Raw genomic sequence first — 15,840 nt, forward strand, 5'->3', positions numbered from 1 at the left:
TGTGATAGTGAAAGGTTAATTTGAGCTGCTGGAAACACTGCTAGCAGTGACATCCACCATCACAGAGCAATGACAACGATGACCACACTGAAAAAAACATGTCCCAGTGTGGAAAAGCAGCAAGGGGGGGCGTGGTGCTGGTGGCAGTTATGGTGGTGGCAGTGATGGTGGTGACAGAGGCAGTGTGTTCCCCAGATGGGACACACAGCCCCTGCACCCACCTCTGCCAGGGCTCAGGACAGGGTCTGAGCCTCTGTGGCTCTGACCCCCAGCCCACTGCTCCTCTCTGTGCCTCCAGCCAACCTCTGCATGGGCCATGTGCTGGATGTCCCCGTGAAGACATGGTGACAGTTGCCACAAGACAGTCTCCCTCTCAGAACCAGCATGCCCTGATGCCAGTCCCCAGCACATGCCAGCAACCTCTGCCCACTGAAGTGCCAGGGCCCTTTGTGCTCAAGCAGCAGCAAGGAATTTGCCGAAGTAAATGCTGAGGCTGAGAGCCCTGTGGGCTCTAACAAGGCTGAGGTGGCCAGAAAAGTGGCAACACAGGAGAAAAGGCAGGTGGCCTTTGAGTAATTGAGAGACCTGGTGTTCTGGGACATGGAAAGCTCAGCCAGATTTGTGGCAGCAGGAAATGTGAATGACCCCCCAAATCCTGGGTAACAGAATGGCATGAGTCACCCTTCCAGGAGGGCTGTGGGAGCATCCCCCCGGGCTGCTTTGGGATGGGTTTGGCTCAGGGGAGCACCTGCAGGAGAGAGCAGGTGGCAGAGCCTACGGAGGGCGATACCACAGCTCAGACCCAGCCCACCCGCCTGCCTCCAGCCCAGGGAAAAGCACAGGCCAGGGGCTGGTTGTCGCATCCAAAGGAGCAGGATCGATGGATGGGATGGGAGCAGAACTCCAACAGACGGCACTGGCACTGGAGCTGGGAGGATGTGGAGTGCAGGAGCGGGAAGGCCCCAGAGGGGACCCCAAGCCAGCAAGGCCCCGCGGGCACAGCCCATGCCTCTGGGAAGCTCACAACAGCTCCCCACAGCTGAGGCCACAGCGCCTGACAGGAAAGCGGGCACAGCATGCAGGCAAGGCACAAGGGCAGGTGGCAGCTGGCACACGGGATGTGCTGCGGAGGACGTGGCACCGGGACCATGGCACATGGCACACAGGACATGGCACGGAGAACACCGCACACCACGATGGGATACACCGGGGGGGATGCGGCACCGGAACACGGCACACGGGCACGTCCTGGGGTCAGGTAACGGGACACGGGCCGGGCAGTGCTGCAGGGACACGACAAGACACGACACAGGGACAGGACACACGGACACGACACGAACGCCGCCGGCTCCAGGCAAGGCCGCCGCCGCGTGGGCGGGGCCGTGGCAGGACACGCCCCTTATGCTAATGAGAGCTGAATCACGCTCAGCGGACCGCGGCCGCCGGGCAGGACGGGCTCAACCAGGCGGCGCGGAGGGGGGAGCGAGGGGAGAGCATCAGAGCCGGCTGCCAGCCAGCCAAGCGCCGCCGCTGCGACCTGGGGGCGCGCGGGAGCCAGGATGCCGCTGACCCCGCCGGCGTCCGCGCCGCGGGAACGGGATCGGGGCGCGGGGAGAAGGAGTGAGGAGCGCGCGAGCGGGCGTCCCCCCTGCCGCGCGCGTGGTGTGCGCCAAGGGCGGGGCGGGCGGGGGCCGTGGGAGTGATCACGTGACGGGCGGGCCGCCGCCATTTTGTCCTGCGGAGGCCGTATTTAGGGCGCAGCGCGCGCGCCGCCGCCACTCCTGCCGGGACGGAGTTTCCGCGCCCCGGGCCCCGCCGCCGCCCGCCCTGCGCCCCCACCCCGGCTCCCTCTGCCCCGCCCGCTCCCGCCGCGCTTCCGCCATTTTGTGGCCGAGCATTGCCCGCCGAGGACCGGCGCCGCGGCGGAGCTTTCCGCCTTTCCCCCGCCCTTTCGCGCTCCGACTCTAGCGGCGCCTCGGCCCGGCCCGGCTCGCGCAGCCATGTCCTCCGGCGGCAGCCCCGAGTACGCCTCCTTCTTCGCCGTGATGGGCGCTTCGGCCGCCATGGTCTTCAGCGGTGAGCACCGACCGGCAACGGGAGGGGCCGGGGGGAGGGTGGGGAGGAGGGGGGAGCACGGTGTGGGGGAAGCGGCTTCTTTTTCCCCGTCACTCCCCTGCCCCGGCGGGGCGCCCTCGGCGGTGGGGGCTGGAATTCTTTGGGCCTGGGGACGCCTCCCCCCCCACCCCTCCCCCACTCCATCCGGGCTCTCGGGGGCAGCGGAGGGTCCGTGCCGGTGACGTCACCGCCGGCGGAGCCCCCGGGGCCACGTGACTGCGGCGGCGCCGCCCGGGCCGTTCCCCCCACCCCCATTCCTCCGGGCAGCCGCGGGTCGGGGTCCCCGCGGACGCGGTGCTGGGGGGTGTCGCGCCCCCGGCGCCGGCTGCCCGCGGAGCCCCCGGGGCTCTGCCTGCCCCGGCCTCCGCGGCGGCGGCGCTTCTCCCACTATAAATCGGACGTGGTTGGTGTCTAAACCATTCCCCCGATAAAGCAAGTCCGGTTTTTAACGGGATTAAACATAAACGTGCGCTCGTTTGGCGGGCAGGCCGCCTTAGAGACGTTAATGCCATTGCAGGCAATGGACGGGCTCCTGAGCTACCCCGCGGAACGGGATGCCGGGGCAGGGGGAAGCCCTGCTTGCTCCATGGCCCTCCCTCTGCGTCTCCAGGCAGCGAGCTCAGTGCGGTGTAAATTGGGTCATCCTGCGGCACTGCTCTCCCCACTCAAGGAACACAGATATAGGGTCCATAAATGCTGGGTTACACCAGAAAGACCGTCCTTTATTGCATTGGCTCTCAGAGCCTTGTTAAACGTACAGAAGGTGACTGCTGTTCCTGCACAGCGTTTGCTGGTCTCTGATGGGTGCAAACCTGCTGTTCCCTTTGGGATCTGACATGGGGAAGGCTTCAGCTGTTTTTTTCCCAAATGCAGGTGTCACAGTAATTGGGAATGAAGCAATTAGGAAGCAATCTGGCCTTCCCTTCTGAAGGCTTAAGCCCTTGTCTCCACAGGTGTGAACGTACTTACTGGTCTTTGGCTCCCTTCTAGTACTGAATTTGTTGTAGCTCAAGCTATGTAAGTGCTGTTGAGGTGCTTGGGATCTCATTGTGTTAATATGGCCTCTGGGATGGTGGCTGAGTCTGCAGGATGGATTTTGGGAAGCTGCTCTTGATTCATGCGTGTGGGAGATGAAATCATGCAAAGAGCCAAGTAGACAGTGAATTAAAATTAGTGTTCGAGAGGAAGCTGTCTAGCCGTGCTGGTGTGGGCACCATGGACTGGTTCCACACCAGCCATGTTTGTGATTTTAATTTTTGATAAAGCAAAAGCTTGGTTAGGTGTGTTTAGTCTTGCTTAGTTTGTACCTGGTGCTGGGATGCAGTTACCCATGCTGAGGGCAGTCAGTGGCCTGCCACCTTGGATTTCAGACATTGTGCTCACACTTGACAGGTCAACATTTTCCTGAAAACTCAATGGTTGAAGTGATGTAGGAGCCAGAGTTGGGACTGCTGACCTACCTGCCTCTTGGCTACTGAAGATAATGGAGAAAGAAACTAAGACCTAGTTACTTGTTGGGAAAAAATAGTCAGCAGTTCACTGCATTTTGCAAAATGGTCCTTCCAAGGAAGGAGTTGCTGGTTTCCTCTTGCAGAATGGATTTTGGAAGCAAAAGAACATGGCTGTGTGGCTTTAGACACCATGTTTGTGACGTGTCAGTGTGCTTCAGCTGAAACATCAGTGAGGGATGCAGGCTTGAGTCAGCGCTTTAACAGGAATTTGGAATGGTGCTGGCATGCCTGAACCAGCAGAGAAGCCTTTCCTAGAAGCTGCAGCATGACAGCGTGGTGCTGTGGGATTGCAAGGGGAAGGTTTGAGTAGGGGAATGCAAAGTCAGTGCATAAGCTGTATTGATGAAGGTTTGGTATCTGTTGTGTTGCAGCCAGTTTGTGAGAGGTCCCTGATGCAGCATCTGTGTCAAGTAGTCCTGGATTCATTGAGCTCAGAGGTCTACCCCGACCTCAATGATGTTGCAATAGCAGCAGGTCTGAGCCATGCAGGTACTCTTGCTAGGGCCAGGGATGTGTTCAGGTGCTGGACAACAGGTTATAGATACTGCTGATGGGAAATTGTTTCTTAGATGTGGCTGTTCAGTGAAGCAGTTTGTATTGTTAAGGCAATATGGCAGAGGTGTCAACATAGGATAAACTAAAACTTGCAGTGTTGTGTAGCTTTTGTAACAGGCCTGTTGCATCACAGCATGTTCTGATGGTAGTTGTTAAAAACCCCCTGATTTTGAAGTAAGGAGCTAAACCTGGACAAGCAGTTAAAACTCTAAAATTTTCCTGGATCAGTGTTAATTAGTGCAGTGAATCATGCTTGACTCATGCTATATCTAAAGATCACATTCTTGTGGAGCTTGTAGTTCCAAGACATGTTTCTAGTAAACATGTTCAGGTTCTGTACTGTCCAGGCTAGTTTGATGTGAAAACAAGTGACTAGGAGCAGTCCTGTGTGCGATGTGAGCATTACTTGCTGATGGTAAATAGATAGCAGAACTTGTTCTGGTCAGCAAGAGACAAGAGCAGGCTGCTGTGACCTTGGCCATCTTTGAGCCTGTCTGGTTAGTTGCAGATTACAACTTGTTCTCATTGTTGCAGTTCCTTATTTCCCATGTGTGAAATGTGGTGGGTCAGGTGCTGTTGAGTGATTAAATTATTGTAGCTTTTTCATGTGATCTGAGCACACCAGAATGAACAAGTGTGCTGTTGGGCAGAGCTGTCGGTTCTGTGTGTGCCGGTGCTCTGTGCAAAGCTGTCACAAGTGTGCCCACTGTGCCCTCCATGGTGAGAGGAGTTGTCCTTAGGCCTGAACTCCAGCTGGGCATTCAGTGCCTTCAGTACCTGCTGCACTGCCAAGCAGCTGGAAGATTCCTCATGAGGAGAACTTTAGCCACCAGTGTTAAATTAGTCCTGTGTCTTCTAATTTTTGCTGCAGTGAAATAGTACCTTTGTTTTAAACTAGAGCTTTAGATCTCATAGCAGTTGGTTGGCTTTCAAGGGACCTCCATGGTGAAATAGCTGGTTCAGAACATGTAGTTTGATGCAGCTGACAGCCCTGCACAGTCTGATTCTGGAAGGCATCATGACTATAAACAGCTTGCATCCTCAAAGGCAAATGGCACCTGTGCTTCCCAAAATGCTGTCTGAGAGGTGGGGATGTGGAACAGGAGAGCTTGCAGGTAAAAATGAAATGGTGGAGTGCAGCTCAAGGTAGTTTTCTGCTCCAAATGAGGGTGCTTGTGATGTGGGCAGGTGTGTGAGCTACCAGACTATCTGTCTGCAGCAGAGATTAGCTTAAGCTTTTGTCCTTTACAGCAGGTAAAGCAGTGGATGGCTGAAACCTAAGTGCTGTAACAGAAGTGAGGTAGGCGATGTTTCTGCAGCTTGAGAATGAGGGAAGGCATCTCAACAAGAGCCTCATTTCCTCTCAGTAAATGCCAGTCTTGGGAACATCTGAGAATGAGATGGCTTATCAGTATAAACCATTGGCTCTGCAGAACATGGCTTAAGCAGTTATGCTGCAGTTTGTACTGTGGCTTCCTGATGGATCCCTCTGTCACCCTGGAGTCACTACACAGCCTGCAGGTGCTTCCCCTGTGGTGGGAACACTGGGAGCAGTAGTGGACATGAATGACAGCTGCCTCAGGACTTCTTGGTCAGCTTTTTTCCTTCCTAGAACTGGCCTCTTCCATCTCCAGAGCCTGACTGGTTGCACACAGATGTTGCAAAATGAACAGCATCCCATCCTGACCAGGCTCTTGGGTACTCCTTGAAGCAATGGTTTACAGCAGTGTGTGCTTCTCCATTGAGACATTACCGGCTGCACTCACTTCCTTCAGACTCTGAATCTTGTGAGCACGAGGCTTTGGGTCAGGCTGCTCTGGCCACAGGAGCATCTGCTGGGTGCAGGCAGGGGACATGGGCTGTCCCATGCCACAGCAATGGGGCAGCAGAGCTGTGGGTGCTGCTGAATGTTCTAAGCTCCCCTGGACCTGCTGGTTGGGAAGGGGTCTTGCTAAGTGGTGTAACACACTGCTCTGCCAGTCAGTACCTGGAATACACTGGTCACCTGGTTTGTGGAACGGGTCATCTTTAAGGTGTTGTCAGGGAGCCTCTTTGATGATAAAGATATGTAACAAGTGTCTGGATGGACTTGGCTGCTTGCAGGACAGGTCTGTGCTCCATGGTACAAGTGCTTTACCATGCTTACAAAATCAAAGAGCTCTGTGTGCTGTGTCACACAATCCAGAGTGCCAGTTGAAGCAGCTCTTGCACAGTTGACTGGCAGATCCTTTATTTTCCTTGAACTGCTACTATTGTGGCAATGTCTCCAGGAGCTGGTGGTTTTTTTAAGTTCTCAGATGTACAGACCCAAGACTAAAAGGCCTAAAAGAATTTTTGGTAGTGCTGTAGGCTGACAGTGCCAGGCCTGGTGGAAATACCCACACCCTTTCATTGTGGAAGAACAAAAAGTTATCCCTAATTCTGAACCCTCACTAAAGGGTTCAGAGCTTAGAGCTTCTTGTAGGGCAGCTTTGCTCTTGACTCCTTGGGTTTTCATTGGGGAACAGGCTTCAGCCAGTGTGATGGGAATTTGCATAGGCTCCAGTACAGTTCCCCTAACGAAGCTTGTCTGTTCTGTGCAGATGCACCTGGGCAGAGCAGCAGGATTTTTCCAAAAGTATCCATTACTGTAACCTGAGGTGGAGCTGTTGAATGTGGTGGGGTGGGAGGGGGCAGGGCCAACCTGTGGGAAGCAGCCTGTTTCTTTAGAAGTGTCCACGTTTCTGGTATGGCAAAGCAAGGACTGTACTTGACCTGGATGTCACCTCTAACATTTCTCCAGCCTTTTAAGAACAGCCTGCTCAGGGATGAATAGATGTTGGTGAATTGGTGCCTGTCTGCTCCCAGGGAAGCCTGCCTACTGCAGAGGGCAGCCCATTTGATAATGATTAGTTTTAAAAGGCTCCAGATGCAAGTGCTCATGCCAAATGGTCCTTCATGCTTGCTGTGATGGTAACCAGTGGTATCCTCATTGGAAATCTGACTTCTGTTACTAGCTCACTTCTCATGCAGGCTAGTTCTGCATGTTAGTGCTCTGGAAATCTCTCACATGCAGTGTGGAAATCTGCTTCGCCATGGTGGGACATGGAAAGAATCCTTGGCTTTGAATGGACCGAATGCTGCTGGAGTGTATGTGGCTGGTTCTGAGCCTGTTCCTGGGCTGAGCCTGTCTGAATGTATCAGCTGGTGAAACTGGATCTGTGCTACTAGGTCTCCTGGCTTGGAAGGTTCCTCACAGCCTCTTTCTGTATCAAGGGAGTGACTTGCATCTGATTTAACTGCAAGGGTACTCTTCTTGGTGTGTGACCTGACTGAGCACAGTCACCTGCTGGAACTGGAAAAGGTTGGTTCTGGTGCTGGGACTGCCCTTGATCTGAAGAGCAGGATGCTGGCAGAGCCCTATGGAAAGCTGTGGCAGTGGCAAGACTACGACCAGTCTTTAGTCTTTGACACTACAGCCTATCTGGCAAGTGTCTGTCAAGTTTATACTTGATCCTGGAGTTGCACAGCCTCACTCCCTCTGCTATCACTTTTAAAGGGACAGATATGGTGAGATGCCAGGCAGCATATCCTCAGCCCTGAGGGGAGGGCATTTTACCCCCAGGAGCAGTACATAAATCAGCTCTGAGCTGTGAGTTCAAGGAATAAATCAAGTATGTCACAAGGGGGTTAACCTTTGAAACAGGATTACTGGGAGTATGTGGTCTTGGGTGATGTGCATTGCAACTTATCTGTATTGTAACACCATTGAACTTCCAAATGGCACAGTTCCTGGTTAGAGACTGGCATGGATTCAATCTCTGGTGAACTAGATAGACTAATGCTTTTCAATATGCCAGGTAAATATTTTGACAGGTCTACCTCTTTAAAGGTAGTGTTTGGAGCTTGCTTGGCCTCTGTGTTAGAGGTGAGGGAGCTGGATGAGCTGACACAGAAACCCAGAGTCCTGGTGTGTAGCAGAGGTACAGCTCTTGCCCCGTTTCCAGTGTCTGCCACAGAGAACTCCTCTAACCCTGTTGATTGAGATTCTGGAAAACACATACTTCCAATCAATCAGGGATATTTAAATGTAGCATATGAAGTATATGTGCTTTAGTTGTTTAGAGCTGTTGCAAGGTAGAGATGTAGGTGTGCAGGAACACTGTCCAGGGTGTCCATAGCCCAAAACTGAGTGGCTGTGCCACTGGAGGCTGGGTCATGGTGGGGAGCAGGTATTGTATTTGCCACCTTGCCTGCAGTACTGAGATAATGTCAAAGATGCAAGGACAACTTGCCAGGCTAATGAAGCTGCTAGTAAACTTGCCAGACTAGTAAAGCTGTCTTGTAAGGTTCTGGAGATGTCTCTTGGTTAGGGTGGTGGTAAAGCCTTCCTTGGGAGCAGATGTGCCAGTCTCTGAAGCTCTGTGTGCCCACCAGTGGGAGTTCAGTAGAGTTTCAGTGACATCGAAGACTGTCGTGTGAAGACTGGTAAGCATAGGCTTTCTTTATGTAAAACAAGTTCAAGGCATAAGATCTGGCCTCTTCTGGGATTTTAACTGGGAACTGATAAACTCATGCTGCACTGCCCCTCCACAAAAATTTGAGCAAGCTGACTTTCTTGTAAGTGGGGTTGCAAAATCACCTTCTCTAATCCATCACTGCATTGATTGCAACACCCTCGAGTAGCTTCATGCTTGGAGGAAGTGATGACTGATATAATTTAAATAGTGAACTTCCTTCATAAGCCTCTGCATTTGTAAAATGTTGCAGACAGGAGAAGTGGTTTCTGCTAAATTCTATACCCAGGGTAGACAGTGGAACCAGAATTCAGGCTTAGTTCCAGCCCTTAGGAGGTGCTTCATCCAACAAAAAGGTTTCCTAGTTCAAGTTAGTGGTTTCTTTCTAGACTTCTTAAGGGCTAGACCCTAAACAGAGCCATCACTGAAATGGCTGATTAAGTTCATATGCTAATTTCCAGGTTCATCTTATATTTGCAGATAGAACCTGCTCCTAGCTCAAGCTTCCTAAGTTGGGTTCTAGTTCAGAATAGCTCAAAATAGCCTTTCACATCACTTGGTGCCAGTCAAGGTTCAAGAGCTTTGCTAGCACAGAACAAATTGGTAGTTAATGAGACTTTCCCTTCAGGTTTTTGTAACTAAAGCTGAACTTCCTTCTGAGAATGAACCTTGTCTTAGTGCAGCAGTGCTGCTTGTATGAATGGTGTGGAGTTCTAGTGCCAAGCCAGGAGGATGACTATTCCAAATATGGGCTTTATGGGAGTGCTGAGTGAGAAGCAGGGAAGCACATATCTAAACTCCTCCAAACACCTCCCATCAGCTCTTCAGGGCAAGGTGCACAATCTCATGCTTCAATACCAGTGTTAGGGCAGTGACAAATCTTTGTGGAACAAGCAGGTCTCCCTTGGAGAAACCTTCGTTTTCTGTGGGTGGAGCAGACTTAACTATTAGGTCTCAGATCAGTACAAAGACTTTAAATGCCCGTGGTTTAAGTGCACTCCAGCAGCATTTTAGAACAGATGCAAGAACATTTTCTTGCTAAATAGGATTGACTTCTGAGGACAATCTCGATGGTGTCAGAAAAGGAGACTGCCTGCCCTTCCATATGCCTGTCTCTGCTGCTTCAGGGACTTATTCCTGGCTGGCAGTTGACATGCATGTCATCTCTGGATGATGGTGAGTACAGTACGAAGCTGTGGAGTTCCCAGAGTACTCCCCAGTAAGGCTGAAAGGAAAGTTGTCTGTTCAAGTACTGCAGAATCAAGGAATGAGGTATTTGAGGAAGCTTCTGTGAGACAAATACAACATTTCTTTTCAAGGCAGAAGTTACTTAGGGGTAGTTCTTTGGACTCTTCCAGCAGGTACAGGTGATAAGCCAATCATCCTGTGCAGGTCTCTGCATGCTCATGTGTTGACAGAGATGATGAGTAAACCTTAGGTGTAAGGTGGTTGTGGTCCTCTGTAACCTGCAAGCCAAACTCTTCTTTGTGGTTCCATTGGTTGGATTGACAAGTGTTTGGACTGGAATCCTTCATAGGTGAGGTCGCACTCTCCATGTGCCAGAACCTTTCTCCAGTGAGTGATGTGGAGCAGTAATATTTGAGTTGGTTTCTATCTCAGTGTGTCTGATGAAGATGCAATGGCACATTTAACTCCAGGGCCAAAGCATAGGCAAATAGGTTTTGTGGGAGAACAGGCTCCATGAAGGAGATCTGTGCATCTGAACTCTGTTCATGTGGCCCAGCTCTCAGCTGTGTTCTGCTGGGGTAGACAGATGTGCTTTGCTGAGCCTTGCAGTGTGGCCTCTGGGGGGGCACAAACACTGGAGTTCCCCTTGGGACTTTGGTTTTGGCCCCTAAGCAGAGGCATGGATGGCTGCTGGGGGTGCCCTGCTGTGCCCTGCTGTGAAGCTGGCCTGGGAAGATGTTCTGCTATCAGTAGTGTTTGAACAGCACCTCTTGTTCATCTTTGGAGTAGGCTCTGGGTAGCTCACTTCCTCATCCCTCAGGGGAGTATTCCTGGCTGTCATGTGACCGTGTTAGTTTTGCACAATCCTTCCTTGTGCTGACTTAGCTGTTCTAACTGCAGCCTTGTGAAAGAAATGGTATTTGGGATGTGTGTAATGCATTTTTTTCTCTTCCAGCCTTGGGAGCTGCATATGGAACAGCAAAGAGTGGCACAGGTATTGCAGCCATGTCTGTCATGAGGCCTGAGCTGATCATGAAGTCCATCATCCCTGTGGTCATGGCGGGTATTATAGCGATCTACGGCCTTGTAGTGGCAGTGCTCATTGCCAATGCCCTCTCACCTGAAATCACGCTATTCAAGTAAGTTGCTGCATCTGCCGGTTCTGTTTCACACTGTCCTGTCACTGTTTGATGCTCTGTGTGTGGGTGGTTTTGGCTCAAGGCCCCTGGAAGGGCTGGCAGTGCTAAATGCTGCTTGGCTAGGCTTAGGAGCATGGGCTGGATTCCAGCTGTCCTGCCGGATGCCTCAGCCCCAGTGGAGTTGGTTGTACTGGCTGTCACAGATCAATCGGGCATCCCACTGCTCATGTGGTGGGGCTGTGGCTTGAAAGAAGCAGGCAGCACTAGGATAGGAGGCAAAGCTTGTGTCATGATGCCAGACTCTAGACCTGGGTGTGCAGGTGTTTCCAAAACTGTCTAAATAGATCTGCTGTTGCCTGGGAGATGCAAGTAAATAATTAATATTGCTTTTGCTTTGGTAAGTCAATCCTTGAGCAATACATTGGGCCTCTAGCAGCTATGGTCTGAAACTTAGTCTGCTCTTGGCTTCTGAGAACCGCTGGAACTGGTGTGATTAAGCCCTCTTGGAATTAAACAATGCTGCTGAAGTGTGACAGGTATCTGTGTTGCTGTACAGGCTGTGCCTAAGAGCAGTGTGCTTGGCCTAACAAGACATGGTCTAAAACAGCAGATACAAATGGTCCTTTGCAATTACCAGGTGAGCAGACACTGATAGGGACTGCTCCACAGGACTGCTCTCCTTGGAAAACCAGACCATTCCTGCCCAGCTCCTGCAGTGCAAGACACCTGAATGTGCTGTGGCTGTATATAAAGTTGCTCAAGGTTGGAGATGAGCAGCTACTAACAGGCTGCAAAGCGCCGTGGGACAGGCATTGCTGCAAGTGCTAGTAAGTGCTGTTCTGACAGCACACTGAGCCTGCTGGTGGCCAGATGAACCCACTAACTCAGTTTCATGTATGAGCCACACATGAACATCAGGTGAAGATCCTTCACTGTTGCCTATCTTTAAGTATCAGAGTTGGGAGTGTCAGTAAGCATTGCTTTGAGACACATGGGGCTTGTTGAAAGAGTTAGGGGCTTAAGGGTGGGTGTCCTGTTCCTTGCCACTGAAATTCTTCCATCTCTGTCCCACAGGAGCTTCCTTCAGCTGGGCGCTGGCTTGAGCGTGGGTCTCAGCGGTCTGGCTGCTGGCTTTGCCATTGGCATCGTGGGCGATGCAGGTGTCCGGGGCACAGCACAGCAGCCCAGGTTATTTGTGGGGATGATCCTCATTTTGATCTTCGCTGAAGTCTTGGGTCTCTATGGCCTCATTGTTGCCCTTATCCTCTCCACGAAGTAAATGTTGCAGTATGATGTAAAGAGATGTAACAAATCTACGTTTAACAAAAAAAAAAAAAAGCTCCAGAATGAAAATGGTTTCTCCAATGTGTACAGTTGTCCCAATTTGGTAGTTGATCTCTTGTAAATGCGCAATATATGTTAGTGACTTGTCTGTCCTGTGTGTACTTCAATATTAACTTGGAAGGGTTGCTCCAGGCCTGCTGCATGGCTTGGGGTGGCCCGCGTGCAATTTTCCACCCATTGCTGTTAGTATTTTATGTATAAATATGAACTAGAAATGTAATTTTTTCTCTTCACTGGATGTTTATTTATAAAAGACTTGACATGTTCATACATCTATGGAGCAAGGATTTTCAATTTCCCATGCTATATATATTAATCTTATATATAGGTAGATTACACTGTGGGGTAAATTGTAAGTGCAGAGAATTCCTTGGATGTAATTTTGATTCTAGAGATTGCTGTAGTGTCCTGGTATTGGAGTATGAGAATTTTGTGTTTTATTACAGCAATTGTCTGAAACACTCCCGTGTTTCAATAGTAACTGCGTATGCTCCGGCATCAGTCATGCACCCAGTGTTGGGTTACAAACTTCTACCATGTTTCCAAATAAAACTTCCTCACTACATTGCTGTAATGCGTCCCTGGCTCTGATTTCCAGCTGTTGCTGCTCCTTTGGGAAGAGGGTGAGGTCTCTTGAGGCAGGCAGGTTCCTGAAGTGACTGGGTAGCATGCCAGAGTGATGCTGCCACCTCTGCCACAACTTTTGCTTTCTCCTGGGTCGTGGCAGTGTTCCCAGCTGCTGCCATGGGCCATATTTGTGGTGAGCAGAGATGCAGCGCTGTGCTCACCCTGATCACATCTGGCTCAGTGCAGTGCTCTGTAACCAGGGGTCAGGTAGCTGCAGCCTGCACCAAGGGCCAGGGAGAGAGGGTGCAGGCTGCAGCCTGTGCCCAGGAGAGGAGCTGCCTTGTCAGGAAACAAACAGCCTGTCCTTGTGCTGGCCCTGCAGAAGCTGAGCTGCTTGGAAGCTGTACTGTGAATAGTAATTGCCTCTGAAGTAGCTCAACAATAGTCTCATCAACAAAATGGCTTCAGTCAAGAACTTGTATTTTTATCTTTTAAATCACAGGACCATTTGAGCTGGGAGATTTTGGTGCTGCAGCTACTGAGTGCTGGAGCAGCCTCCTCTGGCCTGAGGACTTTGAGTACTGCCAGGCTTATGTGGGAAATATATGTTGGAGCCTTTCAGTGGTAAAGCCAAAATGTTACTACTCAGACGCTGGTAGCACTGATGGTGCTACCAGTACCCTTGGCATCAAACCAAGCTGATGTATTTGGAGGGATGTTTCACCTGGTTGGGAATGAAAATGCGTATTTGTGTTTCACCAAGGTACCTGTCCAGTAAATGGTGCAAGTACCATGAAGAGTGGCCAGAACATAAGGAATTCACTGAAGTTGTTTGGAGCTTCTAACCTGGCAAGGGCATTGCCCAGCCCGGGCCTGGTCCCACTGTGTGCACCTCTGGGCGTTCAGGAGCCTGTAGCTATGAGCCGGTTGTCCTGTCATGGTCAGCAGTAATTGTTAACAAAGGAATGGGCTTATTTTTTTGCTGTTTGCTAGAGCACTGATGTCTATGCAGTCACCTCTCAGTGGGCTGGCTCTGGGCTGGGCTGGTTTTGCTTGGGCAGTGCTTCGCCTCGTGGCAGTGTGAGATGGTGGTGGGGCTGTACAAAGGTGTAAGCTGACTGAAGGAAAGTCCTGCGTGCCTGCTGAAGTGGTGGCTGGCAGAAGGAGAAATTCCTCATCTGAATGGTTTCGGTTATTCTTTTCATCAGCAAAAGTAGACTAAACCTCTGAATTAGGCTTTCCCCAGGGGCCATAAATGTTTATGGAATCTGTAGGTTAATTGTGTCTCACACTGACTGCAGAGGGGGCCTTCCTGGTGCAGTGTGGCAGCTTGCAGCTGTGGGGTGAATCCCAGACCCAGACTTTGGAGAGGATGCTGCATCCAGCTTGCAGTTCTGGTGAGAGGAATTTAATTTAGCAAGTCAAATTGTGTGGAAGGATAGGAGAGGGTCCTGTCCGGGGCTGCAAACGTGCTTAACATTCGGTTCTACCTTCTGTAAGGGGACCCTACTGCCAGTCTTGCATTTGAGAGAGCAGCTAAGTGCTCTCATCTCCAAGGGCCCCCTGTTCCAAGGGACCCTAAGGTCCCTTGTAGGTTGGTGACATCATGCAGAGACAGTTAATAGGTACTTGCAGAACCAGTGCAGGAAAAATCCCTTCAATGGCATTTTCCCTCACGCCTTAGAACATGAAGTCTTTGTCATTAATATGTAAACCCATGCAAAAAGAACAGAGCTGGGGTGAGCATGGATTGGGGGAGGATCAATTTGTACCAAGTACCTGCAAATACACCCAGAGTCAAATTAACAGTTCGTAGTGCCTCAGCCATGACATGTGATGCTCTGAATCCTCTGTGATGACCCGCGGCTGAAAGCTCCCATTTCAAATCCTTTGCTGGTACTATTGCATCAGCACATTTCTCAAGTGACTCACGGCATTAAGAATGTGAGGGACCTTTGGGGTTTTTGAAATTTTTTTACTGCCAGGAGCATAGCAGCTCAGAGGGCAGTCCCACCTGGCAGGGATTGACTCGGTGGTCGGTTTGGAAGAGGGGGGAAGGGGGTGGCTGTGCTGGCACAGCCGTGGTGCTTTTGTGTTCTGTGCGTGGCTGGGAGCGCTGCAGTGAGTCAGCCCTGCGGAGAGGAGAGGAGTGGGGCCTCTGCAGCAGCAGCAGCACCACAGGGACAAGGCCATCCGCAGTCGGTGCAGGCTCAGGGAGGTTCAGGACCAGATGCCAGAGCTACCAGCACAGACAATGCCTCCACAGAGCCTGCTGACCTTGTTCTTTGTTAACACTTTCACACTGTTTTTTGTTTTTTTTTCCAAAGGCTGCGATTTTTTTTTTTCACTGCTGTTGGAGAAGCATTTTTCAGCGCCAGCATTTCATCTGTGATTGCTCAGAGATTGGCTTTCCTGGGGAGATCTGAATTACAGAGAAGCATAGTAACCCATAAAAGTAAATAAGCTTTGGGGAAATAAAGAAGACCTTGCTATGAGAAACTTATCCCAGAAACCAAGTCGCTGTTTTCAATTACAGAGTAACTGTAGAGCTAATGACTACAGCTCTCAGTAAACCTTGTTTCCTTCCCAGGCTGGCCACAGGATACTGATTGTAGGGCATTCTGCTGTTTCCAGACAGCTGTACTGTCCAAACCATCACTGTGCTCAGGTGAGAGTTACTTGTCTTTGATGTACAGGACTTGCAACCTCTGGCCTTAGTTTTATAGCTATTAACCATCTTTTTCTCTTAACATTATTAAATTAAACCCAGAGCACATCTTCGCAATGCCACTTGCCCTGGAGTGGGAATTTTCTGTTTCACGTTCAAAGGATTTTGTCCCAAAATGCTTCTCCATTTTTCTTCCTGTTAAAACTAATAATTGCTGTTATTTTTTCTTCAGTGAGCCCCTGAGAGCCACAGCTTTG

The 15,840-nt window shown here is 50.9% G+C and overlaps 1 protein-coding gene across 1 annotated transcript; it reads left to right on the forward strand.

Annotated features, from left to right (window-relative positions):
* The first annotated feature begins 1,460 nt into the window (after positions 1 to 1,460).
* On the forward strand, positions 1,461 to 12,913 carry ATP6V0C (ATPase H+ transporting V0 subunit c). Its single transcript, XM_041462101.1, has 3 exons — positions 1,461 to 2,076; positions 10,821 to 11,004; positions 12,079 to 12,913. Exons 1-3 carry the CDS (start codon positions 2,001 to 2,003, stop codon positions 12,281 to 12,283), a joined length of 465 nt encoding a protein of 154 aa, XP_041318035.1. The 5' UTR covers positions 1,461 to 2,000; the 3' UTR covers positions 12,284 to 12,913.
* Positions 12,914 to 15,840: the final 2,927 nt, after the last annotated feature.

This window comes from Pyrgilauda ruficollis, unplaced genomic scaffold, assembly GCF_017590135.1.
Source record: "Pyrgilauda ruficollis isolate IOZ18807 unplaced genomic scaffold, ASM1759013v1 scaffold16, whole genome shotgun sequence".
Classification (NCBI taxonomy): Eukaryota; Metazoa; Chordata; class Aves; order Passeriformes; family Passeridae; genus Pyrgilauda; species Pyrgilauda ruficollis.